Here is a 27285-nt window from a genome sequence, read left to right as displayed (position 1 = left end):
AATGAACCATCGTGCTGTGCTGCCTTACTACAGGTCCCAAAGCAATTGGCTCAACCCTTTCCCCAATCCCGACCATCAGGGACAAGGATTTAGGACCCAGCCACGTATAAACAAACTCATCCTTGTTTTCAGCCCACTTGCTCCTTGGCCTTTAGAGATGACCCCCAGTTCGGAATCTTCCTACGATCTGTAATTTACAAACCTTATTTTCATTGGCTTTAAGGCCTTGATTTGGTTTCAGCTTTCTCACTTAAACCACTTCAACTATTTGGGTTTCTGTTGTCCACTTTTTGTTGACATGTGCTTCCTATTTCAACTCCCTCCTCCCATTCTCTTATGGTATTCTCATTTTAGTGGGTTCCACTAAAATGCACAGTGTCCACACGAGAAGTTCAGCAGTGTAATTCCATGGATCCCCTAAACTCCCTCTTTGATTCTAGAAACTTTTCTGCAGACTATGAAGAAATTATTCTTCCTAGGGTTCTTTTAAATGTATTTTGATGATATGCCTATTTTAACCCTAAAACTTCAATTTGAGGTTCTGTTTATTTTGAATTTTGTTTTGTTTTGCTTTGCTCCTGTTTTCTAATAAGGCCAACTATTGCAAAACATATAAATACTAGAAGTTACATTAAGTTAAAATGTATAAAGCAATCCTATGCTATACTTTAATATTTAAATCATTTTGTTTGATAGGCATGAATTAGCCTATTTTACTTTGATCTTTGATATGTGGCCTAATTTAATTTATATGGCATTAATTAATTTCTCATGTCCTACATCTATTATTTCTTATTCCATCATATTCTTTTTTCATAGAAACATGGAAAAGGGGGCTACATTTTCAAAAATACTTTCAAAGTACTATTTGATTTTTTTAATTTATCACTTGGTCAGACCCAAGTGGTTCATGCTTGTACTCCTAGCTACTCAGGAAGCTGAGATCTGAGGATCATGGTTCAAAGCCAGCTGGGGCACGAAAGTCCACGAGACTCTTTTCTCCAGTTAACTACCAGAAAAACCAGAAATTGAGCTGTGGTTCACAGTGGTTAGAGCCTTGAGCAAAGGGACCACACCCAGGCCCAGAGTTCAAGTTTCATGGCCAATAAAAAGAAAATCACTTAAAGCAGCATTTATTATCAAATAAATGCTTAGTAAATGTTGAGAAATGCTAAAGCAGCATTTATTTTTCATTCAGGGTGTAAACTGTCCATAATCTGAACACACACTTCCAAGAAATAAGATGTCAGAATTGTTTCACCAGTTTAAGATACAATCAACAATTCACTCTGAGAGATAGAACTATAGAACCTTGAAACTGGAAATTGAATTATCTGACCCACCCACACTGAAGTTTGGAAAGGGGGTGGAGTGGATTTCCAGGAAGGGCTTTTTGGAGAGAGGGACGCTAGTCTTTGTCTTGGCTTACTACCCTCCTACCTCAACCTCAGTTTAGAGAGAAAGCAATGAGACAGAACAGAAGAACCATTGACAAGGCAAAAACTGTGTCATATTGTCACATGCACAAAGGAACGACTTCCACCTTAGAAGTCTGGGGACAGAGCTTGTGCCTTTGGTAGAAAGTACAGGAGCGATTTCATATTGCTGGAAATGACTTGGACTTCCAGAATTTTCTGGGAAAATAGTACTTTCTATGGACCAAATTAAGCTTAAGGTGGTGGTGGTGTAGAGTGATGAAGGCGCTGGTGGCTCTAATTCCCCAAAGATAAATAAAGTGACCTGCCAGATTTCTAAGAAATGATCAAGCTTGTTTTGAAATGGAAAGGAAGGAATCAGGCACCAGGGGTTTATACCTGGAATCCTAGCTACCCAGGAGACTGAGGTCTGAGGAGCACAGTTTGAAGCTATCCCAGGCAGGAAAGTCCATGAGACTCTTATTGTCATTAAACTACACACATACACACACACACACACACACACACACACACACACACACAGCACGTGCCAGAAGTGTAGCAGTGGCTCAAGCAGTAAAGCAGTATCCTTGAGTACAAAAGCTCAGAGACAGTGCTCAGTCTCAGAGCTCAAGCCTCAGGAGAAAGAGAGAGAGGGGGGTGGAGGGAGGGAGAAAAAGAAAGGAGGGAAGGAAAGGGAGAAAGAAAGTATAAGAGAGGATGGAAGCAAGGAAGGAAGGACCAACAAAGGAAGGGAGAGATGGGGAACCAATGAGTTCAGGTTTCTGAGGAGCCAAGAAATGTGCCCTGTAGAGAACAAACCAGCCTAGGATTCACACACAATGTGAAACTAGGTTATGGCAGGCTTCAACAATGAGGAAGAAGATTAATCTCTCTCTCTCTCTCTCTCTCTCTCTCTCTCTCTCTCTCTCTCTCTCTCTCTCTCTCTCTCTCTCTCTCTCTCTCTCTCTCTCTCTCTCTCTCCATCCTATCTTATCTGGGGGCTTAGAATATAACCACTGCTGGGAAATAATGAACACCACTTAGACAGCAGTAACTAATGGCACATTGTAAATGTTCCATACCCTTGGCTGGCACTTTGTCTGGTCTAGGCTTCTTGCCAGGTGAGATGAACCAGATGTCTACGTGTTAGGGTCTGAGCTCTTCGTGTTCTCTGGTAAGACAGTGATTGCTGTGATTTTGACTCCACAGTGGTTCCAGGGCGCGTGAGCTCAGGCCAGGCCAGTGCCTTTTCTGGTGGTAGGCAGCCTAGCTCTACACATCTTAGTAAATCAATCACCCCGCAAGTTCTGTATCTGCCTAAAGACTTTGCTTTTGATCAATACACATCCAGATATGGAATACCCCAGCATTAGTTCACATTTGTCTCCTTAATGTTTGGAAGCAGTTTTAAGTTTCTAAACACCTTCCCAGTTCATTCTGACAGCTGGAATGACAGCCATGTACCACCATACCTAATTCATTCTGTGTGTGTGTGTGTGTGTGTGTGTGTGTGTGTGTGTGTGTGTGTGTGTGTGTGGTTACTGGGGCTTGAACTCAGAGCTTCTGCTTTCACTCTCTTCCTCCTCCTCCTCCTCCACCTCCTCCTCCTCCTCTTCCTCCCCCTATGGGTCCCCCACCACCACCAGCTGGAATAATTGTGGGTAGAGTCAAACTCTGGGAAGGAACAAAAGTAAAAGCTCATTCTGAGCAGCGCAGGGGAGAAGGAGTTCAGGTCGTTCCATTTCTCTGAAGACTTCCCTTGTCCCCATGGCGGCTGGCGGGGCTACCGAGGCCCCGGCTGTTCCCGGGGTTCGGAGGGAGGACACCCCGGGGTCGGGATCTGGTTCTCTGTGGGTCTGCCAGTCCCTCGCCAGTTCCCGGGGTCCAGGAGGAGCGCATGCCGCCCGCCAGGGCGCGGACATGGGGCGCCCGTCCTCCAGCCGGGAGGTGTCTCGGGGCGCCGGGCGGGTGGCACCCCGCGAGGCCGGCCGAGCGACGCGGACCCCGGGTTCCGATCGAGCGAGGCGGGGGGAGAGAGCGGCGGGAACCCCGGAGGGGCGGCGCGGAGCGCAGGGTCCGCGGTGACCAACGCGGGGCGGTCAGTGCCCGGCGGCGACGCCGGGGTCACCCCGGGGGGGGGGAGGTTCCCGAGCCGGCGGGATGTCCGGGGGTCCCGGGGGAGATCCGGGGTCCCGGGGGTCCGGGGTCCCCGGGGGTGCGGGGTCCGGCGCGGGTGGGGCTCCACCGAGCGCGCGGCGGGCGCAGCGGCCCGGGCGCGGTGTTTACTGGCGCCCTGGCAACGCGCAGGACGCGCGGCGCGGACCGGGCGGGCGCGGCGGCGGGCGGGCGGGCAGGTGAGTGCGGCCCGGGCGGGCGGCGGCCGGGGTGGTGGGGGACGGGGTCTTCCCGGGGTCTGCGCCGGCGGGGACCCGGCCCGCTGCGGCTCCGCGTCTTCTCCTCTGGGTCCCCGGCACGGACGCCGCCCCGTGCGCGTCCCGCACGCCCGCCCCGTCCATTCCCTGCCCAGACCCGGGAGTCCCAGGCCGCCGGGGGACCCCTGGCTCCCGCCATCGCAGCCACCTTTCCTCCTCCATGTGCCTGGCTGTTCCCGGCCGTCTTGCCCTTCTCTTCCATGGCGCTTGGTCGCCGGCTCTCAGCGTGATGGGCCGCTTCCCTTCCCAGGCTGCGCACAGCCTTATCCTGTACCCGGCCTGAGAGTATCTGTCCCTCTGTCCGTCCATCCATCCATCCATCCATCCATCCATCCATCCATCCCATCCCATCCCATCCCATCCATCTATCATCTATCTATATCTACCATCTATCAACTGTCTCTCCATCTGTTTTTCTGTCTATCATCTATCTATCCATCTATCCGTCTGTCTATCCACCCACCTATCTACCACTCTATGTATTTCTCTCTCTATCCATCCATCAGTCTATCTATCCATCTATCTGTCTATCGATCTGTCAGTCTTTCTGATCTGTCTGTCTGTCTATCTAGCCACTGTCTCTATCTATCCATCCATCCATCTATCTATCTATCTATCTATCTATCTATCTATCTATCTATCTATCTATCTATCTATCTATCTATCTATGCATCTATCTGTAGGAGCTTCACGTTCAGGATGCGGGGAATTGATATGAGATCTTTGAAAGGAGGCAAACATTTCCGGGGTCTCTGAAAGAATTCAGTTTTTATTCCTGTTCACATGTTAGAGAGATAATTCTCCAGGAGCTTTCCATTTTATTCAGCATAACTGAAGCTTGAGGCAGATGTATAAGAAGGAAAACAAAAACGAAACAAGCTCTTCCCTCTTAGGTTGAGAAGAGGATAAATGAGTGCTTGGTGATTCTCAGTTTGTGTTTCCCTGATGTGTCTTTGAACATTTGCTTTTAGAATTTAACTTTCGTTCAAATGTGCTGTGTGTTTGCATGTTTTCACTGTAAGCCATTAAAATAAAATCTGACCTGAATTCTCGTGACATGACTGACCATCATTGTCTTTCTGGTTGCTGTAGGCCCTGAGAGGGTTTCGTAGCGTTTTTACTGAGCCTTCTGGAGTAGCCCTGTCTATTTCTGCAGCACTTGAATTAGAAGATTAATTTGAATAAATTCAAATGTAAGTTGCCTTTCTACCTCTATACACAATGTCTCATGACCAAAAAAGAAGCATTTTGTATGTCTTCTCTCTTTTTAACACACATGTAAGTATTTCCATAGACGCATAGTGAACACTGAACAAATTCACCTCCCCCGCCATATTTTCAGTTTCTTTTTCAGAAGTCCCTAGGTGGTACTCTGACTGCTACAAGCTTGCGTAATCTATGCAAGTTCACATTGTTTCCTTAAAAAGGAACAGGAAGGAAATGATATACTGTAAATGATATGCTTAAAATAAAAACCAGACAGATATGTGCACCTAAGTGAGTCTGTATACATAAAATTCCTTGCAGGTCTATTCCTTATGTCTATTCTCGTAACAATGGGAAATTCAAGTATCACACACGTGTCAGTACATGAGTACATGTTAGAACCCAAGGCATCTAAAAAAATTAACAATAAAAGCTCAGGGGGAACAGACAGGACCAATGACAGAAGGGTAATTGAAAAGCAAGCACTGGACAGTTAGATAGGCCTATTAAATTGTAACTCCCTTGTACAACCTTTTGAAGCTCAGAAAAAAATTAAAATTAAAAAAACAATAGAAACCAAAGAAATTCACAGGAAAAACTTGTACATTATTTATGTACAGTTTTCATTACTCCTTATCTCTGTCCTCCGTTTTTCTAAATCAATCGCTCTATCTGATCCAACATTTGGTTTTTATGACAACCATTTTGTAATGATAGTTCTTTTCTGAAATTGAGATCGCAAAATAATAATGTTGAATACATAATGGTTTTAAATATTTATATTTATATAGTTATGAAGTAAAGGAAAATACTTGTAACGTTTAGATACTACTATAATAGAATATATAAGGAAGTTACCAGATGGTCTGGCTTTACACAGAATTACCATAAACACAGCTGCCCCAAATGCAAGCCAACAGACACTTCATTGCAACTTTAAATTTGCAAATAGCATTGTCATCTTTTTTTTTAAATGCTAAGCTTTATGAAGTTGAATGTAAAATGAAATATGTATGACCATCCTTCTCGCTACAACAATCATTACAATCCTGGAAAATTCAGGATGTACTGCAAGAGTGGAGAAATAATTGGTGAGTTTTGTAAAGTACAGGGAAGTGATAGGCTGAAGTTGCTCACGGCCCAATGTCTGCAAAATGCAGGATGCATATTCCTGCTAGAGTATTGTCCTACACAAAGGGATATCATGTATTCTTGGTAACTAGCTATATCTATAATAGTCCTATACTGCTTGCAGCAGGAAGCACCATCAATAGAGATTTACTTAAATCCTGTGGCTGGGTTTTAATAATTGATACAGTTTCAAAAATTTTACCAAAAAATATAATCTTCATTTCATTTCTATTAAGCTGTGTATTTCTGAGAAAAAGTCTCCATTTAACTTTATAACCATTCATCTAATATTCTAGAAGGAAGGTTTTCAGTTTACTAGAAAGCAAACAAGCATAGAATATCTGAAAAGAATATCTATTAGACATTCATGTCAGAACTTGTTTCCTATTTTGGTTCCTATGTTTGGTTCTTTATGGTTGTAAATTATGGCATATTTTAATGATGGTCTTTTAATTTCTGTTAAGTGAAATTAGTTTTGCCTGAATGTGTTTGAAAGATTGCTAGATTATTTTGATAACTAATTTAGATAAAGGGTCTCACAAAATTCTTGCTTGCTCTTACATCTCTCATTTGAGAAAACTGAGAATGTACTCTTGAAAAAAAATGGAAAATTACAATAAAAGACTTCTATTTTGAGTAAAATGTATGGGTAGAGAAAATAGATTTATTCTCCCTCCCAAATATTCTGGTAATTGGCTTAGTATGTTCTATACCAGCAAAAAATTAAATTATAATTCACAATCACACTCTTACTCCACTTCATAGTAATTTAGAAAATCTTATTTCTTACTAATTTAGAAAGCAGTTGGAGAGCTTAATTAAAGTTTCAGAAATATGGTCTTCTGTCACATGATCTCTGTAACAAAGTGAGAATAACAACTCAGTTGAATGGGCATATAGTTTAATAGCATAATAGTTTAACAACTGATCAAGGGTCTTTTCCACCTAAAGCCCATTCCCCAGAAGAACCGAGACCAAGGCCCTGGTTGATGATCTTCAATTCTTCTTTGAACTCTGCAGTTTTAGATGTTATTAACTACAGAATAGCAAGCAGAAATTGGAAAATCCTTCCATTCTAGTGAGTTTGAATTGGAACTCCTTAACTTGCATTAAAGAGCCATCAGATAATTTTAAAAATTAATCTACAAAATTAGGTGTGAGTGGCTTACACCTGTAATCCTAGCTGATCAGGGGGCAGAAGTTGGAGAATTGCTGTTTGAAGCCAGCTTGAGCACAAACATTCTATGAAACTTATCTCCCATAAGCTACTCAAAAAAAAAAAAAGAAGCCAGAAGTGGAGTTGTGACTCAAGTAGTAGAGCACTAACCTTGAGCAAGAAAAAAAGCCCAAGGATAGCACTTTGGTCCTGAGTTCAAGCCCCAGAACTGCGCGCGCGCGCGCACACACACACACACACACACACACACACACACACACACACACACACACAAAGTTAATCTAATATTCAAAAGCAGAATATGAAAAGGTGTGAGAATGAAACCACAATAATCAGTGCATATATGAAAACAGGACTGGGCAAATTGAAAGGATGGGTGGTGGTAAATGATGCAAGGATTTGGGACTGATCAAAATATTGTACTTCTAAACAAAAATCTTTTTACACAACTAATCAAAGGTAATAAAAGTAAATATTTTTTAAAAGTAGGATGTGACTAGGAAGAAAGTCTTGAAAATGAAAACAGTGCCTGGGGAAGGGTGGAAGCTATGTTTCTCTCACACCTTTTCTGTTCTGCCGCAGTGTATACTGAGCTGGGATTGCAGTGTATACTGAGCTGGGATTGGAGCATTCGCTGGCCCCATGGGTGTAACACTGGTCAAATCTGCCCAGTGGAAGGCAACTGAATTTGGGACCGAAACTCTGGAGATCACCCCTCTGAACGAATCCATATTGAAAGAAATTATTACGTTTGTGCAGACGTTTATTTATAAGCATCCGCAAGAGGCCAAAGTTATTTTTGTAGAACCACTGGAATGGAAAACCAATTTGGAGCCCTCTGCGTTTGATGCAGGTTATATTGTCAGGTAAGGCACTTCCTTGCTTCTAGAATTGAATATTGTCATTGCACGTATATATTTTCATGAGTTGATGGTGGATTTGGGGCCAGTCTGAGACCCTCGGAATCTCAGATAGCCTCTGTACTGCATTGAACTCAGGGATTGCAAAGTGGAGGTGATCAGATGAAATCAGAGTGTCAACATAGCTAATCTGGAAATTTAAATTTCATTTTCTTTTGAGAGAGGCCACCATTCCCAGCATTCTTTGCTGCCTCACATTTGACCCTTCTCCATCCATATGACCTTTCAGGTAATCAGTAGTATCTGGTTTTGTGACTTCTGAAGTAACCAAAAACTCTTCCTGTGTTTAAATCTCTCATTTCCTGGAGGAATGTGGGGTAGGGCAAAATGGGGAATTCTGATGGATTAATTTGGTTATGGGGTTCAACTTGAACCACAGTTGGCTAGTACTCTACCACTAAGCTATACCCCTGATCTTTAAGCAACTCCTGCACAATCCATTCTGTCTTCAAACGAGAATCCTTCAAAGCTGAGATGAAAAAGGTCTGACCACCACTTTAAAGAGTGGGATATCAACTTATCTTTTTAAAAGGTGTCTATATCTAGATATTTGTATATACATAAGGTATGTAAACATATATATGCCCATATATATCTATATAGAGACACAGCTATAAATAAATATAAGGAAAAATAAAATAAAATAAATAAAATAGGTATAAATATATATACACACAATTATATAATATAATTGGGTATAGTAATAGATTACCATATGTTGTATTAAATAAGCAAGCAAGTGATGTTGTATTTATAAATAAGCAAACAAGTGGACTCAAACACACAGGCAGACACACATACACCCTGACTTAATCGAAACAATTCCTAAAGGAGGTTTCATCTTGAGACAAATAAAATTATTTTTTTTCTCCTTAAATTTCTTTTTTAATTTTTTTTATTTTTCATATAATTTTTATGGTAATTAATAGAAGGGTTACATGATATTTGCCAGATAGAAGGTGCATTACTTCCCATACATTGATACCCTTTCTCATGTCTTGGTCCCCATTTCCCTCTCCCCTCCCCCACCCCTCATCTTGTTTTCCCCCCTTTCCCTCTCCAATTTCAAATAACCGAATACAAATAGATCTGAACTCATCTAAGAGCTGATTTGTTCTTTCACTGGTCTTTCTTCACTCTGAATTTCTGAAGCATTTTTTAATGGCCCATTTTCTGTGTCTCTCTGCTGGGGGTCAGTCTCCCCCAAGTGTGTGTTCTTTGTGGATGACTACCCTCCTCTTCCCTGTGTCTCCTCATTCACGCTTTCTTTTTTGAACCTTTGAAAGATGATCTCATCTGCAAAATCAATGAGAAACATAATGAACTATTTTGCACAAAGATGACATTAAAGCAGATGACCAAAAAGAAAACCAAGGTTGTCATCGTATCTGGCTTCTGGATTAATTTTATGTTCCAAGTACAAACATAACCACATCTGCCTCCTACTTAGGTGAGGGCCACTCCTTGTATGTCTCATTGTTTTTCTTTCTCTATGTTTGTGCAAATGCTCTTTCATTCTACCTCCCTTTTTTTCTCTCTCTCTCTCCTTGCTATACCTGGGCTTAAACTCCGGGATCCAGGGTTTTTCTGCTCATGGCTGTTGCTCTACCATTTGACCCATGCCTTCAGTCTGGCATTTTGCTGATTATTCAAATTTTTAAGACATTTTTGGCCAGGTTGGCTTCCAAATGTGATCTTCCAGATCTCAGCTTCCTATGCAACTAGGATTGTAAGTGCTTGGCTACTTGTTGAAAATACCTTGCTCTATTTCCATATGGAATGTCTCTACCTCCTTTCTTGCTACCCCCTCTCACTGTACCAGTTCTGGGGCTTCATCTCTGTACCTTGGTGTTACCTGTGAGCAATTTTGCGCAAAGCTAGTGTCCTACTACTTTGAGCCACAGCAACACTCTTGGCCTATTTTGGTGTTTAATTGGAGGTAGGATCTTGTCTCAAGACATTTTCCTGCTCAGGTTGGCTTTTGACTACAATCCTCAGAATTCAGCCTCTTGAGTGTAGCTAGGATTATAGGCATGAGCCACCAGTGCCGAACTTTCTTCCCTCACCCCACCTTTCCTTCTTTCCTTCTCTTTCTTTCTTTCTTTCTTTCTTTCTTTCTTTCTTTCTTTCTTTCTTTCTTTCTCTCTCTTTCCTTTCTTTCTTTCTTTCTTTCTTTCTGTCTGTCTGTCTGTCTGTCTTTTCTTTTCTTTTTTCAATGTTGGAGTTTGAATGTAGGGCTTTGTACTTGCTAGGCAATTGCTCTATTGCTGGATCCTTGCCTCTAACCATCTTTCTGTAGTTGTTTTCGTTTGTTTATTTTTTAGAAAGCATCTCATTTGTTGCCTGGACCTCAGTCCTTCTAAACACACGTTCCACTGTGGCTAGGATGGCAGGTGCACACCAACACACCCAACTTTTTCTGTTGTGGTGGCTGAGTCTAGTGAGCTTTTTAAATAGATCTGGCTTGGAACTGAAACACTCCTTGATCTCATGCCTTCTAATTAGCTGAGGAGATCAGCAGAGCCTACTGTGCTCAGGCTTGGATTGCGGTCTCACAAATTTTTGCTCACACTGGCATTGAACCATAATCCTCATGGTCTCTGTCTCCTGTGTAGCTAGGATTATCCATGGAGTCTTACGTATGCTATTTCCTTCTAAGCAAGATGTGTTTGACATTTTTGACACATGCATTCTAGAACTACCCCTTGACTGTCTTATTTCTGTTCAATTTATGATGTAGCTTTTCCTTTGGAAAAATTTTCTATTTTGCTTCTGATTTTTATTGATTTTTTTTTCTATTGGAAGAAGGGATGATAGTTTTGGTAGAATCACTTTTCGGAAAATAAGTCATGCTTATGTCTCTCTGATAAAAGCCAGGTAGATATTCACTACCATTTTGTGTGTGTGTGTGTGCCCATACTAGGGCTTGAATTTAGGGCCTTGCATTCTCTTTTAGCTTCCTCCACTCAAGGCTGGTACTCTACCACTTGAGCCACACATCCACTTCTGGTTAAGTGGAAATAATAGTCTTTTAGATTTGTCTGCCTTGTCTGGCTTTGAAGTAAGATCTCAGACTCCTCAGTATAGAGAAGATCTAGTTTTCCTGCTTTCATAATGTTTTAGTTCATAAATACAGTAGCCCAGAAAAATCCTAACCACTGTTTACTGTGGTGTAAAACTTTTTAGGAACAAATAGTATCCACTTCCTCAACCCCAAAATGAAAATGATGTGTGAACACAAGAAACCAGTGCATTGTTAAATAACCCAAACTGAAGGCTGATTAGTTGAGTTCAAGTGTGAATTTTAGAAACTGCCTAACACTTTTTTTTCCTAGTTATGGCCCACTGCTCAAAGACTGCAGGTAAGCTCGAGGGTTCAAGTTTTCATGAAAGCAGGAAGGAGTACTGAGATTCCAAGTAGAGGGACTTACATTTTTTTTATATAATGAAATAGAGGAACAAGCTGTGTGAGATCTTAAAGTGAACTTCCACGACATCTTGGTAGATGAACTTTACCTTTCCTTTTTTCCTGCTTTTCTAGTGAAACAACAGTCCAATCAGGAGAAGTTGATCAGCTTGGACAGCCTTTATTAGAGCTGTATGTGCCACAGATTAAAGTTAGAAACTTGGAACAACTATCCCAGGTGTTACGTATTGCCCAGGATACACAGCTGGTGGAAGCCCAAACATGTATCGAAGGTGAAATTTACCCTCCACTCTGGGATTTGAATGGTTAGAAATATAATCTTGGGTAAGAGCATTTATTGCAGTCTCTTGACAAAACATCTACAAAACTGAAAGGTGAAACACAGGTACCCTGTTCATGGAAATGTAATTCATGCTCCTTGGCTGAACTTTCAGGCTCATATCAAATTTCTGCTTGCAAATGAAAAGACTAGTCTTTTGCCATTAGTAGTTCTAATTTTGGCAGGTGTGTCAAGAGGACCTTCTCAGCTTTGCGAAAACCCAGCAACCAGTAGCCTTATAAGATCACATGAAATACCTAATTATAGGTAATGTAGGCCTGCATTTTGTGAGTTTAGGATAACATAACCAGTGGATCATAGGTATAAAAATACCTGAATTCTGGGAATTTGGCCTAGTGGTAGAATGCTTGCCTAACATTCACGAATCCCTGGATTTGATTCCTTGGTTACCACATACACAGAAAAAGCTAGAAGTGGTGCTGTGACTCAAGTGGTAGAGTGCTGGTCTTGAGAAAGCTCAAAGACAGTGTTTAGGCTCTGAGCTCAAGCCCTAGAACAGGCCAAAAAATAATTCCTGAATTCTATTCATTTCTCCTGTGAGAAGAGAAGATGCTCATTTAAAAAAATGTTCATTTAAAAGAGCAGCATCTTTTTAGCCCATGACTCTTCTTCATTTTTTGGTGACAGGATCTCACTATGTATAGTCTGGACTCATTTCCTCTTTCAACTATATTGACTTTGGTATTTACCACGTTCTGTTTTCAGTGTCTTTAGGTTCAAATATCACATCTAGATCATCCTTGATCCAGGAATTAGAATTTAAATATTTTGGTTCAAGTGTAATAGCAATTAGATTTGTTTTCCCAACCACAGCACAGAGGCCTTGAGAATACAGAGTGTGGATGGGTGGTGAGGGTGGAGGGGGTGGATCGGTGTGGGGGGGGGAGGGGAGGCTGAAAGCTGAGGGAAGCATGCTGCTCAAGAAAGGAAACTTTCCTGAACGTGACATACCAGGACACACAGACACACAGAAGTGTACACAGTCTGAGTGATGATTCCTCTAATGAGATGGCTATTTTTTCTATCTTCAAATCAATTCTGCATATATTAATTGAATGTCTATTATGAATAATACTCTATAGCTAACAAAAAGAAAGAAAAGAGTGGAAGGTGGAAGGAAGGAAGGAAGGAAGGGAAGAGGTATGGAGAAAGGGAAGAAGGAAGGGAGAAGGGTGGAGAGAATGAAGGGAAGGATGAAGGGTGAGGGAGAGAAGGAAAAGAGGAAAGGGAGTAAGGAGAAAAGGAAGGAAGGAAGAGAAGAAAAGTATAGGAAAGAAGTGTAGAAGGAAAGAAGGAAAAAGTGGGAGATAGAGAGACAGGAAAGTTATAGGGAAGGAGGATCGATGGGAGGGAGGGAAGGTACAGATCTCACTTGGTTTTGATTCTATTGGCTACAGATGATATACAAGGTATTGTTTAAGAGAGCTTCCTTGGGACAATAGAGTCTCAGGAATAAAGATGAATTGGTATTGGATCAATCACAGAAAGTGAAGGAAACACCTTTAAGACACCATCATAGATTTCTTAGGCTTTGTGTTTGTCCCACTAGATGACAAGAGATGAATGATTATTGTTTTCTGTTTGTTGTCAGCTAACAGAGACCTGGTAGTAAAAATTCTGGGCGCAGATTATGGTACAGTAAAAGATGACACCATGGCCCTAGGTATTCTTGGCTCCTCCATGACTGATGATTATGAAGAAAGTCAGTTTAAAATGAGTCTTGCCATCCTGTTGAAGCAACTCGATCTGCACCTGCTCAATCACACCCTCAAACTCATCGAGCTGTGAGTCTTCATACAGGAAACCTTTCTACTTAGTCACAAAAATTGCTCTCAAGCTTTGCGAGAAAGCAAACACGAAAAATAGCAACAACAACAAAAGCCAAAGCTGGGTACTGATGGCTCACACCTGTAATCTTCACCACTCAGTGGGCTGAGATCAGATCAGAGGATTGCAGTTTGAAGCAAGCCCAGACAAGAAAGTCTTTGAGACTTTTATCTATGATGAACCACCCAAAAGGAAGCCAGAAGTAGAGCTGTGACTAGAGAGGTAGCCTCGAACAACACCACCGAAAAATCTCAGGAACAGCGCCCAGATCTTGAGTTCAAGCCCAGGAGTGAACAAAACACAAAATACAACACACCTACACACACACACACACACACACACACACACACACACACAAAAGCCAAACACAAGAACAATAGAAAGAAGTCATTATTACATGATTACATTTTAATTTTATTGGAACATAAATTTTGATTTTTGACAGATTGATTTGTTCCAGTCTCAAAATGGAAAACTTGCAGTTAATGTTGCTTAAGGGCTATAGTGAGATTTTATCTTACTCTAAAGCCAAAGGATTTTCAAAGACTCAGTATGACTACAAAATTTCTTTTGAAGTTGCACATGTAAGAGCTTGGATATGTACTTTTCCCTGTATCTTGTGGCTGTTATCATTAATTAAAGATATGAATGTTTGAACATAACCAATGTTACATTCACCAGGAATTCCTTAAAAGGGTGAATAATTTTTTTCATTATTATTTTTTTATTAAAGAATTTATTAACATTGATTTTTACATCATATTTCAAATGACAAGTCTAACAAACAAGTGTTCAAGAAGTGAATCTCTATATACAATCACTGGCACTTAGTTTTTAGAACTTAATCAAAATTAGGCTAAGGGTTTGTATGTCATAGATACATATTAGTTTATGAAATAAAACATTATGTCTATAGTCATAGGTTTTTATGTCTATATAGTTATGTTTATATTTCCATTACCACATCCATAGCATTGGGTATGGGCAAATATTGAGTCCTCGCTTTTGTACTCTGGATCTAATAGCCACATATTAAGGATACCATGTGCCTTTTGTTCCTTAGGTCTTGACTTGTCTCACTCAACATGATTCACTCTAGATTCATCCACTTCCCTGTGAATGCCATTATTTTATCTTGTCTGTTGGCTATGTAGAATTCCATTGTGTGTGTATATATATATATATATATATATATATATATATATATATATCACATTTTCTGTATCCATTCATTTGCAGTAGGGCATCTGGATTGTTTCCATCGCCTGGCTATTGTGCATAGTGCAGAGATGAACATAGCTGAGCAGGTGTCCTGATCATATCTTGGGTTATGATGTTCAGGGTAGATGCCCAGAAGTGGTATGGCGGGATTGTAGGGAAGGTCAGTTTTCAGTTTTTAAGAAACCTCCACACTGCTTTCCAAAGTGGCTGAACTAGTTTACAATCCCATCAGCAGGGTAGTAGGGTTCCTTTTTCTCCACAACCCCACCAAAAGGCTGAATAATTTTGATTTTTAAAAAAGTTTTTCCAGTATGATGGAATATGTTTATTTATTCCTATGGATTCTGTTTTCAAGCACTTAATCTGATTCTTTAAATATATGTTTCAGAGAAACACAATTAAACCCTGGGATTGTTAAGAAGGATATAGAACTGCTGAAAAGTTGTTCAGGACAAGGAGACGAAACTGTCTTGGAATCGATTGAATATACCTCAGGTTTGCATCTTCCAATATGTGTTTTATATTGTTTATATTTTTATAATATATTTCCACAATGCTTTCAATGGTTCCGTTAGAATTAAATCTTTTTCCAAAAATTTTTTAATAATAAGACTTATAAAATCTTTCAAAAAAGATTTTTATTAACACTAATTTTTACATCCTATTTCAAATGTCATGTTTAACAAACAAGTATTCAAGAAGGGAATCTCTATATGCAATCACTGGCACATAGATTTTAGAACATAATTAAAATTAAGCTGAGGGTTTGTATGTCATAGGTACATATTAATCTATGTAATAAAACATTATGTTAGTAGAGTAGATAGCCCATCATAGATTTTTATGTCTATGTAGTTATGTTTATATCTCCAAGACCATGTCCATAATCTTGGGTACCCCAATATTGAGTCATAGCTCTTGCATTGTTTGGATCTAATATCCACATATCAAGGAGTCCATGTGCCTTTTATTCCATTTTTCTTGACTTATCTCACTCAACATAATTTGCTCTAGTTTCATCCACTCAGAATTAAATCTTTAAGAAAATGAAAACCTTACCAGGTGTTTATGTTCATGCCTATAATCCAAACAAGTGGGCGGTTAGAGGAGAGAGTCATTATTAGAGGCCTGCCTGGGCCGAAAGAAAGCAAGCCCCTCATCATCTCAACAATTAAGTTTGCTGTGGAAGGGCCCAGTGGTAGAGTGCTTGCCTGAGATGCACAAAGGCCCGAGTTCAATTCCGCAGTATCACATACATAGTCAAAAAGACACAAGTGGTACTGTGGCTCAAGTGGCAGAGCTCTAGCCTTGAGAAAACCAAGGACAGTGTTCAGACCCTGAGTTCAAGCCCCAGGACTGGCAATAAATAAATAAATAAACAAACAAATAAATAAAATAAATGTTTTCTCTGGTGGCATATACCTATGATTTCATTAGGGGAAGTCATAGGTAAGAGGAATACAATCTGAAGCTGGGCAAAAATTTGTGGGGCTCTACCTTAAAAGTAATTAAAGCAGAAATTAGCTATTGGCGTGGCTCAAGTGATAAAAGTGTCTGTCTACCAAGTGTAAGACCTGGAGTGAAAATCCCCAAACTGTATGTTTTCTACAAGTGACATTTTGACAATATTGAGCTTGTTGAAACCAGCACATTTTCCAGAACTCTAACGTTGACTGCGAGTGACCCTTGACGTTCGGTTTCAGATTATGAATATTCAAATGGATGTCGAGCTCCACCTTGGAGACAGATTCATGGGGAAATGTTCTATGTGGCAGTGAAGCCGCACGATGTGGAAACTTTGTATGTTACTTGCAGCACAGAAGGAGTATTTTTAAATGGTGTAAGTTGGTCTTTTTTGTTATTATTATCATTTACAAATGTTCCTAAGGAATGTAAGTCAAATAAATAGAGGTACCTGAACATTCATATCCATGGCAGCACTATTCACAATGAGGCAAGTTATGGAAACAGTATACCTGTCCTCACAACTGAGGGATTAAGAAAATGTGCTTTGTAAACACAAAGGTATAGTATTCAGTCATAAAGAAGAATGAAATTATGTCATTTGCAGGGAGATAGGTGGATCCAGAAGGCATCGTATTAAGTGACGTACATCAGGTTCAGAAGCACACATGTCTTCTCTCATGTGTGGATGCTAGACCTCAAATGGAAACAAGCACATACAGGCCCATGTGTGTGTATGTATGTGTATCCATGCATGTGAATCCATGCACGGGTGACATATACATGACATATACTTTGAACAGGTAAATGTATCAGATGAATGGCGAAGGGGTAATACTATTAATAGACATATATTTATGAAAATAGAACCAGACAACTTGATGAGACTAGTTTGGGAAGAGGGTAGAGGACAGGAAAAACAATCAAGAGAGTAATTACTCCAGGTTCATCATCTGCAGAAGGGAACGTGTCAAAATGAATTCTTGTACAGCTAATGATGCTAATTAAAAATGACTTAAGAAAAACGTGTACTTACTGACTTGTGCATGGAGGCTGTTGATGAAACAGATACAGATTTCTTTGCTGGGCAAATCCTGCATTGTTTGAGGATCTGCTTTGTTGATCACCACAGGACAATAAAGGCAGTCTTATAGGAAATAGACCTGCTGGGGGAAGCCAGGTGGCTCACACCTGTAATCCTAGCTACTCTGAGATCCGGGGATCATGGTTTGGAGCCAACCCTGGGCAGGAAAGTGCATGAGATCTGCAATTAACCATCAAAAAGCCAGAAGTGGAGCTGTGGTTTAAATGATACAGTGGCAGCCTTGAGCAAAAAGAGTCAAATAAAGACAGAGTTCAAGCCCCATTATTGGCAGAGAGGGGGGAGGGAGGGAAAGAGGGAGGGAGGGAGGGCTAAGAGAGAGACAGAGAGACAGAGACAGAGACAAGAGCTCAGGGACAGCACCCAGGCCCTGAGCTCAAGCCAACAAAAATGACGGGGGTGGTGGGGGGAAGAAAATGAAAACATATTCAGCATAATTCATGATGAATTCAAAGATGATTTCAGAGAATGGAATGAAAGAAAGGCAGTGATGAAGAGACCCACAGATCCCTCTGACAGCTGAAGGAATGTGTATTAGGAGGCAGAATCACAAGGAGACAGGGTCAGGGTAGGAAGTCAGACCTTGGAGTAGTAGTAGTGTCGGTACCTTGGGAGCTCAGAGAAAGCTGACAAAGTGGATAGAACCTTAGAAGATGGAACTCTGGGCAGCTGAGGGGCAAGGTTCTAGGCTTGGGGGATTGGAATCCATTGTTAATGATTGGAAGTCTTGGCACTTGGTAGAGTTGGAGGGTGACTAGTTGTGAGGGCTGATAACCAGGTATCTCCCTCCTTCATCTGCTAGACTTCAGTCTTCCTTTAGCTTCCCGTTGACTCAGCCTAACCTAGGCTGGCAAAGGAGAAATTCAGTTTGTAGATATCTAGCCTGAAGGTCCCCAAGCAGGTTAGCTGGATGGTCTGGCAGAGGGATGTGCAGCACACAGCCTGAGTCTCCGAGGTTCCTGGTACTGGAGATAAGGGGCTCAGCTATCTCCTCTGCAACCTCAGTCCCCACAATCTTCACGGTATTCTTGGGACTCCGATGAAATCTAGCAGGAATTCTAGCTTGACATAGTGGCGGGCTTGGGGAAATGCTACATTGTGGCCTGTGTCACCATCAGGGTGTTGTGTTCATTACCATCTGAAGATATCTCTTAACTAAACTTCTGTTGACACTTGGTTTTCTTTATTTCTGCACACGGAAGGAAGGCATTATTCTGCTTTGTAATTTATTTGGCTATTTTAGAAAAAATGACTAACTAGAAAATACCAGATAAAAAAATGAGTGATTATTTTTTTGGTCCTACTGAAAGATCAAGTTTTGTTACCATCAAAGTCTCTTGTTTTATACACACACAACTTTGTAGTGATACTTCTATTTAAAAACTAAAAGTTCTTTAAAAAGATTTGATGATTGTTAAAATGTTGAAGGCGAAACAGGTGTGTGTGTGTGTGTGTGTGTGTGTGTGTGTGTGTGTGTAATATCATGGTAGAATAATGAGGTAGGGTCTGGTGCTGGTGACTCATGTCTACAATTCCAGGTAATATGGAGGTGGAGATTGGGAGAGTAATGATTTGAGACCAAGCTAGGCCAAGCAAACAAATATTCAAGTGAAAAATTTCGTGTAGTGGTATGTCCCTGTCATCTCAGCTACTTGTAGCAGGTTTAAGAAGATTGCAGTCAAGACTGTCCTGTGCAAAAGCTGAGAGCCAATCTTATAAATGACCAGAGCAATAAAAAGCTAAAAGAACCCTGGGTCCTGACAATTCACTTCTGTAATCCTAGCTACTCAGGAAGCTGAGATCTGGGATCATGGCTTGAAGTCGAGGCAGGAAAGTCTGTGAGATTCTTATCTCCAATTTAATCACCAGAAAATCTGAAGTGGAGATGTAGCGCAAAATGATAAGAGTGCTAGACTTGAGTGAAAAAACTCAGGGGTGGTGCCAGTGCCAGGCTCTGAGGTCAAGCCCCATGATTGACAAAAAAGCGAAAATAGTAAAGGGATAAGAAGGAAAAGGAAATAAGCAAGCAGGGAATGGGCTAAGAGGCAGAGGGCTGGGTGAGCACCTCATCTGTAGAGATGGTCACTAGAAAATGAGCCTGTAGCGATCACAGAACAAGCAAGGAGTACAGTGAACAGATGTGGGCCTTTCTCTGGTGATTCTAATCTTGAGACCTTTTGTGATGTCATTAACCGAGGCTTTTCATGAAGCCATAATGCATTTGCATAGTAGAGCTGCACAGAAGGAACAGTTCCCATTTCTCTGCTGAATAGCAAAACTTCTGTGCCTATGGCAGGTACTCATCTTATGTTGAATGAATTTATGGATGGATGGATGGATGGATGAAGAAATGATGGATGAATGTAAGAAGGAATGGATGGGTAGATAGAGGAACGGATGTATGGGGCATATATGTAAGTATGTGTAGATGAGGGAATGTGTGACTAAAGGGTTAGCTTGTGCATATTATTGACAAACATTCACTCATCAATCCATAGATGACAGGTTTAAGGAACATGTTTTCTGCTAAGGCCCATTAAGCTATAACTCCATTTGAGGGCCATACAAAATTATATATCCATATGAGTACAGTAAATTGGGCCATGGGCAGCTGATAAGAGGCACAAATATCTGACTTGTCATGTACCAAATGATCTCTAGAATCTCTGGCAGAATATTTCCTCTCTCTGCTAGAGAAAAAGCCAATATGTATGCTTCATATATTATCAGTGACCAAGTTCTTCCCTAGCTATTATTTTAATCGCATCACCCACCTTTTTCTCCCAAAGGGCAAAACAGAAGACGAGGGAGAAATTGATTATGAGAGAAAAGGTGATATTTACAAAGACCTTGTTGAATTTTTAAAAGACATATCAGCAATATTTTCAGAAAATATGTCTAAACAGGTAAGTTTTATAGTCTCTTCTGGATCTCGTTAACTTGACCATAACTTCACATAGTCTAAATATTTTAGAGTGATTTGTTTTTCTATTTTTGGATACATATTTTAATAGTTGACATTTTCCTAAAATAATATAAATTATTGTTAAGGTGGTATAAGGTATTTTTTAGATTTTTTTCTTTTAAAATACTACCTTCACAAGCCAGCAGCTGAGAAACATGCCTACGAATCCTAGTACTTAAGAGGCTGAGTTCTGAGAATGCTGATTCAAAGCCAGACTAGGCAGAAAAATTTGTTTTACTCTTATCTTCAATTAAGTACCAAAAATGGAGCTATGGCCTTATTGTCTAGTATTAGAAAGGAGGCAGGACTAGAGAAAGGGAGGGAGAGAGGGGAAAAAAAGAACAAAGAAAGGAGAGAGAGAGGAAGAAAAAATAGGAAGGAAGAGAGAGAAAGAAGGAAAGGAAGAAAGAAAAGGAAGGAAGGGAGGAAGGAAGGTTGGTTGACCGGAAACTTTTCTCAACTGATCTCCAGAGTTAATCTTTAGATGGCACTAGGTAATTCAGAAGTGATGCCACTGTAAAAAAATTACTTTTTATGCTTTTACACAGGAGAGTAAAACTGAAGCACAGCAACAAATTGCTAATATTGATGAAACATCCCAGAAGGAAGAAATATCTGCCTCCCAGAAAACTGTGCCTGGTTCAGACATCAGTAAACTAGAGAAGACCCAAATTGATTTTGAGAAGAGTCAGATGACTAAGAGATTGCAGCCAAGCTTAAACTGGAGGACCACTGTTGATTTGAAAGAGTATGTAAACCTTTGTATGGTGGGTCTTCTGATTCATTTGTGATCATCTTCCATTGGCCTAATTCTTCCTGGAACTTTATGTCATGGGAGAAAAATAGAAGATAGATTGACAGGGAGTTGTGAAAAGTTTTTCTCTGTTCCCTCTGACTGTTCATCCTATGTGGTCAGACTTCCTGTCCATATTCCCCACCTGACAGAGTCGACAGGAGCAGTGCTGGTGTCTGTGGATGGAAGAGAATAGTTTGTGGGTCATAATAAGTAAGCTATGGATGGGAATATGGTGGTAAACATGGAGAAATAAGATGGGGAATTATGATTCCCCATCTTATGGACAGATGGGTAGATTATGATTGCATGGAGTTATTCAGAGAATATTCTCTGAATATCTTCTCTATCTTCACCATTTTCATGTTAGCAGGCCTATGAGTTTATGAATGTAGGAAGCATAAATGTCTGTTTGGGCACTTTTATAAAAAGGTGCCAAAGCAAAGATTAAGAGCTGGAGCTATTCATATGCTTAGGCAGTTAGAAGCACCTACGCCATTTTCTGTTAGAATGTTATCCGTTTAGTTTCCTAGGACTATGACAAAATGTCTGAGATGACACACATAGAAAAATATAAAAACAGTTCTTATGGTACACGGTGTTATAAATATCAACGCATGATCACTAACCATCTATGTCTAGGCCTCTGGTAGGCGGTGTCATATGTCAATCAGAATGAGTACATGGTGGACTCAAACCTGATTACTTCAATACCAGGAAGCAAAAGAGGGAAGAGGAGATGGCCATGTTTCTAGAACTTCCATGCAGGCACAATTCCAGTGACACAAAGGCTTCTAATAATGACCCATTCTAATAGTGCCCGCTTAGGGCTCAAACATTTAACATATGGGCCTTTGGAAGAATACTTTAGATCCAAACTATAGAAATCAAGTAATCAAGTTTTAAGACTTGGCCAATAGCTTGCAGATTTTAGTGTGTGCATGTGTGTGTGTGTGTGTGTGTGTGTGTGTGTGTGTAAGTTTGAACTCAGGGTCTGGGTGCTGTCCCCGAGCTTGTGGTGCTCAGAGCTAGAGGTCTACAACTGGAGCCACATCCCCACTTGCAGCTGTTTGCGTGGTTAATGGGAGACAGTAGTCTCACAGACTTTCCCAACTGATGGCTTTGAACCTCCATCCTCAGATCTCAGCCTCCCGAGTAACTAGGATTACAGATACATGCCACCAACTCTAAGCTCTGACTATATTTAATGTTTCATATTGATTGGGGTTGTAACCAGTCCTAATAGGACTGCAGGAATTTCAATACTTGCAGGCTGCTTCTGCTTTAGAAGCAATTTCAATGAGCTGTAGGAAGAAGAGCTGCGGATAGACAGAAGCTGCTTTTTCTGGTTCTCGTTGGTTTTGTTGACTGATCTTTGTGACTCTGTAAGAGTCTAACAGTGATCTGCCTCTGGGTCACTCTGTTAACCAGGATGGGAATTAAAATACTGCCTTTTCCACTTACCTGTGCTTTCAATTATGCATTTCCAACCTGAATATTTAATGAGAGCTGGTAATCCTGACAGTGCCTGGAAACCAGGTGCTTGTGGGGGAAGGAAACCATAGGCAACTGCACTCAGAATGGACACAGCAAAGAGTGTACTCAATAGCAACTTGTAGAGGTCTATTCCCATTGAAAGGAAGTACTGGACAAAGCGCTTCTTCAATATACGATATGCATAGTTGTGCTTGGAGAACAGAAGGGCATTTCAAGTGTCAGGTAAGGCAAGAGCTCCCCTTTGTCTGTCAGGAAAACCCACAGTGATAGATTACTATATCCATTTCTCTAGGATACTTCTTATATACTGGCATAAAGTAATAACACTTATATGTACACATAAAGTTTATATATAAATATGTACTATTTATTTTTATTATCTTTATTTTTGTTAGACACAGAAGCTTTTTAAAAGACAGTCAGGAGGAAAAGCACGGAAAGGGTAGGACATCCATTTCACATGGAAAACCGCAGTTACTTCGGTATGTTTTGGTTGACAAGCCAACTTTGAATAATGGGCTAATTATTTTTTAAACTTTTTATTGTAATATATAGTGGGGTTACAGTTATTTTCGCCAGATGGTAGGTGTGTTACTTCTCACACATTGATACCTACTCTCATGTTTTTGTCCCCAGTTCCCCCCCAACCCCTCCCAATGAATCTTGTTTTCCCCCTTTCCCTTTCCTATTTCAAAGAAACAAATAAACCTATATACAATATTCAGATACAGTAACAAAGTCAGATACAGTAACAATATGAGATGAACCAAAGAGCAACATAGTACTTTTAGAACAACAATCACTCAAGATAGAGCTCTTGTTTCCATATCCTAGAATCCTTTCATTTAGTCTCATCCTATATGACCTTATGCACCTAGGTTTTGAGCTATTGTAATCCTCTGCTAGGAGAGTCCTAGATGTGTACTAATTATTACAAATGAGGGAAACCACAATGGGCTAATTATGCCATAACAAACAATAATATTGAATTTTTAACTATATTTATATTTTTCTAATGTAGAATTACTTGCAATAAAGGGATTGAGGGTAATTAGTTGGCTCTAGGCAAAGAGATGCATTTAATGCAAAGATCAGAGAAGGAAGTGTTAGAAATATGGTACTCCATGCTGATCCACTGTGTCAGAATATCTCATAACCTTTAGGAGTCACGTCATCTGTCTACACCTCCCTTTGTTCATCAGGAACTCTGTTGGAAATATGGTGTACCAAGCTAATCTGTTGCCTCAGAACAGTCATGATGCCATGACTACCAAAATGATATGAGACAGATGCTCACCCTGAGGGATTCTTCTAATTCTAAAGAGACATGTATTATCGTTTGTTAAAACAATAAATATGAGACCAATTACCAAACACCTTATTTGGTCAGTTCAACAAAAAGTGATATATCTGTTGGTCCCCTTGAGGGAGTTTCATGATGATAGTGATAGAAATGACAGAGATTCCCATATTGCAAAGTGTGTATACTTGGGGGTAAAAGTGGAAAAAAAAACCAAACTTTAAGGTACTATTGCATTTGTGTTATTTTTACTTTATGTAATGCATTTATGTAATATTTTATGTAATACTTGTACCTCATATAATAAATTACTCATATGCTTTTAAACTTTGTATTTTGAAATAATCGTGAATCCACAGTAAGTTGTAGGGAGAGTGCAGTAGTGATGATATATTCATCACTCAGTAACATCTCCATGACTGGTTTAGCGGCATGGGGATTAACCTTGGTATAATGCATATGTCCTTTACTATATGGGTAGATTTGTATAATGCGCATCACCAAATGTAACTTGCTCATATTATCTCCTTCTTTTACCCCAGTTGTGGGGCTTGAACTCAGGACTTGGGCACTGTCCTTAGGCTTTTTTTTTTTCTTTTTTCTTGAACTGTGGGTCTTGAGCTACAGTGCTACTTCCGGTTTTCTGGTTAATTGGAGAAACCACTGGTTTTCTGGTGGCTTTGTACTGTGATCCTCAGACCTCAGCCTCCTGAGTAGCTAGGATTACAGGCGTGAACCACCAGTGCCTGGCTTCCCTGAGCTTTTTTTTGCTTAAGGTAACACTCTACTACTTTGAGCCTCGGCTCCATTTCCAGTTTTCAGGCAGTTAATTGAAGATAAGAGTTTCATGGCTTTTTCTACCTGGGCTGGCTTTGAACTGTAACCCACAGGTCTCAGCCTCCGGAGTGGCTAGAATTACAGGGGTGAGCCACCAGTGCCTAGTGATGTCACCCCTGTATCAACAAACCTGTCTGCCCTTACTAAGCCATTTCTAACTCCCAGTCACGACTAATCTCTTTTCCATGTCTATAATTTTGTCACTTTGAGAACATCATATAAATAGTGCCATAAAAATTTCATCACCATAATAACTCGGGATTTAGCCAAGTGTTGTTTTGACGGATACCTGGCTCTTCTTCTTGCTGACTGCCATTCCATGGAACAGGTGGACTGTAATTGCCTCAGTCATTCCCCAATGGAAAAACATTGTTGTTTGAAGGGTTCTTTTTTTCCAGTGCTGGGGCTTTCACTCAGGGCCTGAGCACTGTCCTTGTGCTTTTGCAAGGCTAGCATTCTACCACTCGAACCACAATACCACTTCCAGCTTTTTCTGTGTATATGTGGTACTGAGGAATTGAACCCAAGTCTTTAGCATGTTAGGCAAGCACTCTACCACTAGGCTAAACTCCCAGCACTCTCCTCTCTTTGAAAGCACTTTTTCAAACATCTTTTGAATTGGCATATTTAGGTCATTTACCTTTCATGTAATTATTGATAGTTGATGGCCAAACTCTGCCATTTCACAATTTAAAAACATTGTTTTTTGCTTTGCCTTTATGTGGAATTCTTGGATACTTTCTAGGATTATACTTAAACTTCATCATGTTTCCTGTGTGTGTATGTGTGTGTGTGTGTATGTGTGTGTGTGTGTTTGTGTGTGTGTTTTCCCTGCCTCTTTTTGTATAGCCCATTTCTGGCATATGTTGTAGGCATTATGTAATTTACACATAACTTATTATAATTTACTAGTGTTGATGTTAACAAACAAAATGAGTTATGGAACTCTTGTGGAACACGGAAAGTCTCTGAGCTTGTCTGTTGCTTACATGCGTGTCACAACACCTCCACCACTGACCCATGCTGCAGATAATATGTGGGCATTTCTTGTCCTCAGCAAGAGCATTGAGAAGATTGAGGAGAGTGTCAGCGAAAGTTCCTCAGAGAGTGAGGAAGATGAAGAATCATCAGACCATCGCCAGGAAGCCAATGCAGATTTGCCATCAGAATACTGGCAAATCCAGAAGTTGGTGAAATACTTAAAGGTAAGAAAGACCTTCTTATTTTGTATTCTGTTTTATGAGTCCTTTCCTTAATATATTTGAATATGTGTATATATGTAGATGTATAATTTTTCTACTTTTAAGATTTTTTTTACATGTATGAATATGAATGAGAAGTCATCTTTTAAAATTTGTGTTAGTCATGGGACTTGAACTCAGGGCCTGGGGATTGTCCCTGAGCTTTCCACTCAAGGTTAGTGTTCTACCACTTTGAGTCCTAGCACCACATCCAGTTTTCTGGTGGTTAATTGGAGTTGAGTTGCATGGACTTTTCCTGGCTGGGCTGGCTTCAAGCTGTGCCTCGCCTCCTGAGTAGCTAGAATTACAGGCGTGAGCCATCAGCACCCACTTCTTTATTTGTTGAGAGGCAAAGAAAAGGTCTTATAGGGGGCCGGGAGTTTGGCCTAGTGGTTAAAGTGCTTGCCTAGCATGCATGAAGACCCGGGTTCGATTCCTCGGTACCCCACATACATAGCAAAAAGCCAGAAGTGGTGCTGAGGCTCAAGTGGTAGAGCTCTAGCCTTGAGAAAGTCCAAGGACAGTGCTCAAGCCCTGAGCTCAAGCCCAGGACTGGCAAAAAAAAAAAAAAAGAAAAGGTCTTATAATAAGTGGTACCCAGAGAACAGTGAGGATTTCTGATACCAGTTCTTTCTCCTAACATGGTAGATATTGGACACTGTGAGGTGCCATCATTTTATGATTCACAGTATGGATCTGGGAAACTAAACAGCATAAATTTTTCTTACTAAAAGATTTTTATTAATACTGATTTTTTACAATGTCATGTTCAACAAACAGATATTCAAGAAGGAAATCTCTATAGGCAATTGCTGGCACATAAATTTAAGAACATAATTAAAATTAAGCTGAGTCTTTCTATGTCATAGAGACATAATGATCTATATATATCAATATGTCTATAAAATATATATCCCATCATAGACTTATATGTCTATATAGATATATTTATATCTCCAAGTTCATGTTAATGACCTTAAGTATCCA

General features: G+C 40.4%; 1 protein-coding gene across 1 annotated transcript in view; it reads left to right on the top strand.

The window, feature by feature from the left end:
* Positions 1–4947: 4947 nt before the first annotated feature.
* Positions 4948–27285, top strand: part of Odad2 (outer dynein arm docking complex subunit 2) — a 116139-nt gene continuing 93801 nt past the window's right edge. The window contains exons 1-10 of the mRNA XM_090319101.1: positions 4948–5043; positions 7947–8230; positions 11826–11983; positions 13643–13835; positions 15488–15594; positions 16803–16939; positions 20455–20571; positions 21179–21378; positions 23316–23402; positions 26115–26262. Of these exons, the coding sequence (XP_090175227.1) occupies positions 8007–8230; positions 11826–11983; positions 13643–13835; positions 15488–15594; positions 16803–16939; positions 20455–20571; positions 21179–21378; positions 23316–23402; positions 26115–26262 (1371 nt within the window). The 5' untranslated portion in view covers positions 4948–5043; positions 7947–8006. The remainder of the gene's footprint in view (positions 5044–7946; positions 8231–11825; positions 11984–13642; positions 13836–15487; positions 15595–16802; positions 16940–20454; positions 20572–21178; positions 21379–23315; positions 23403–26114; positions 26263–27285) is intronic.

Source organism: Megascapheus bottae, chromosome 26 (genome assembly GCF_031878675.1).
Source record: "Megascapheus bottae isolate mThoBot1 chromosome 26, mThoBot2.hap1, whole genome shotgun sequence".
NCBI lineage: Eukaryota > Metazoa > Chordata > Mammalia > Rodentia > Geomyidae > Megascapheus > Megascapheus bottae.
Note: the sequence above shows the minus strand (reverse complement) of the source record. Positions and strands in the feature narration are given on the sequence as shown.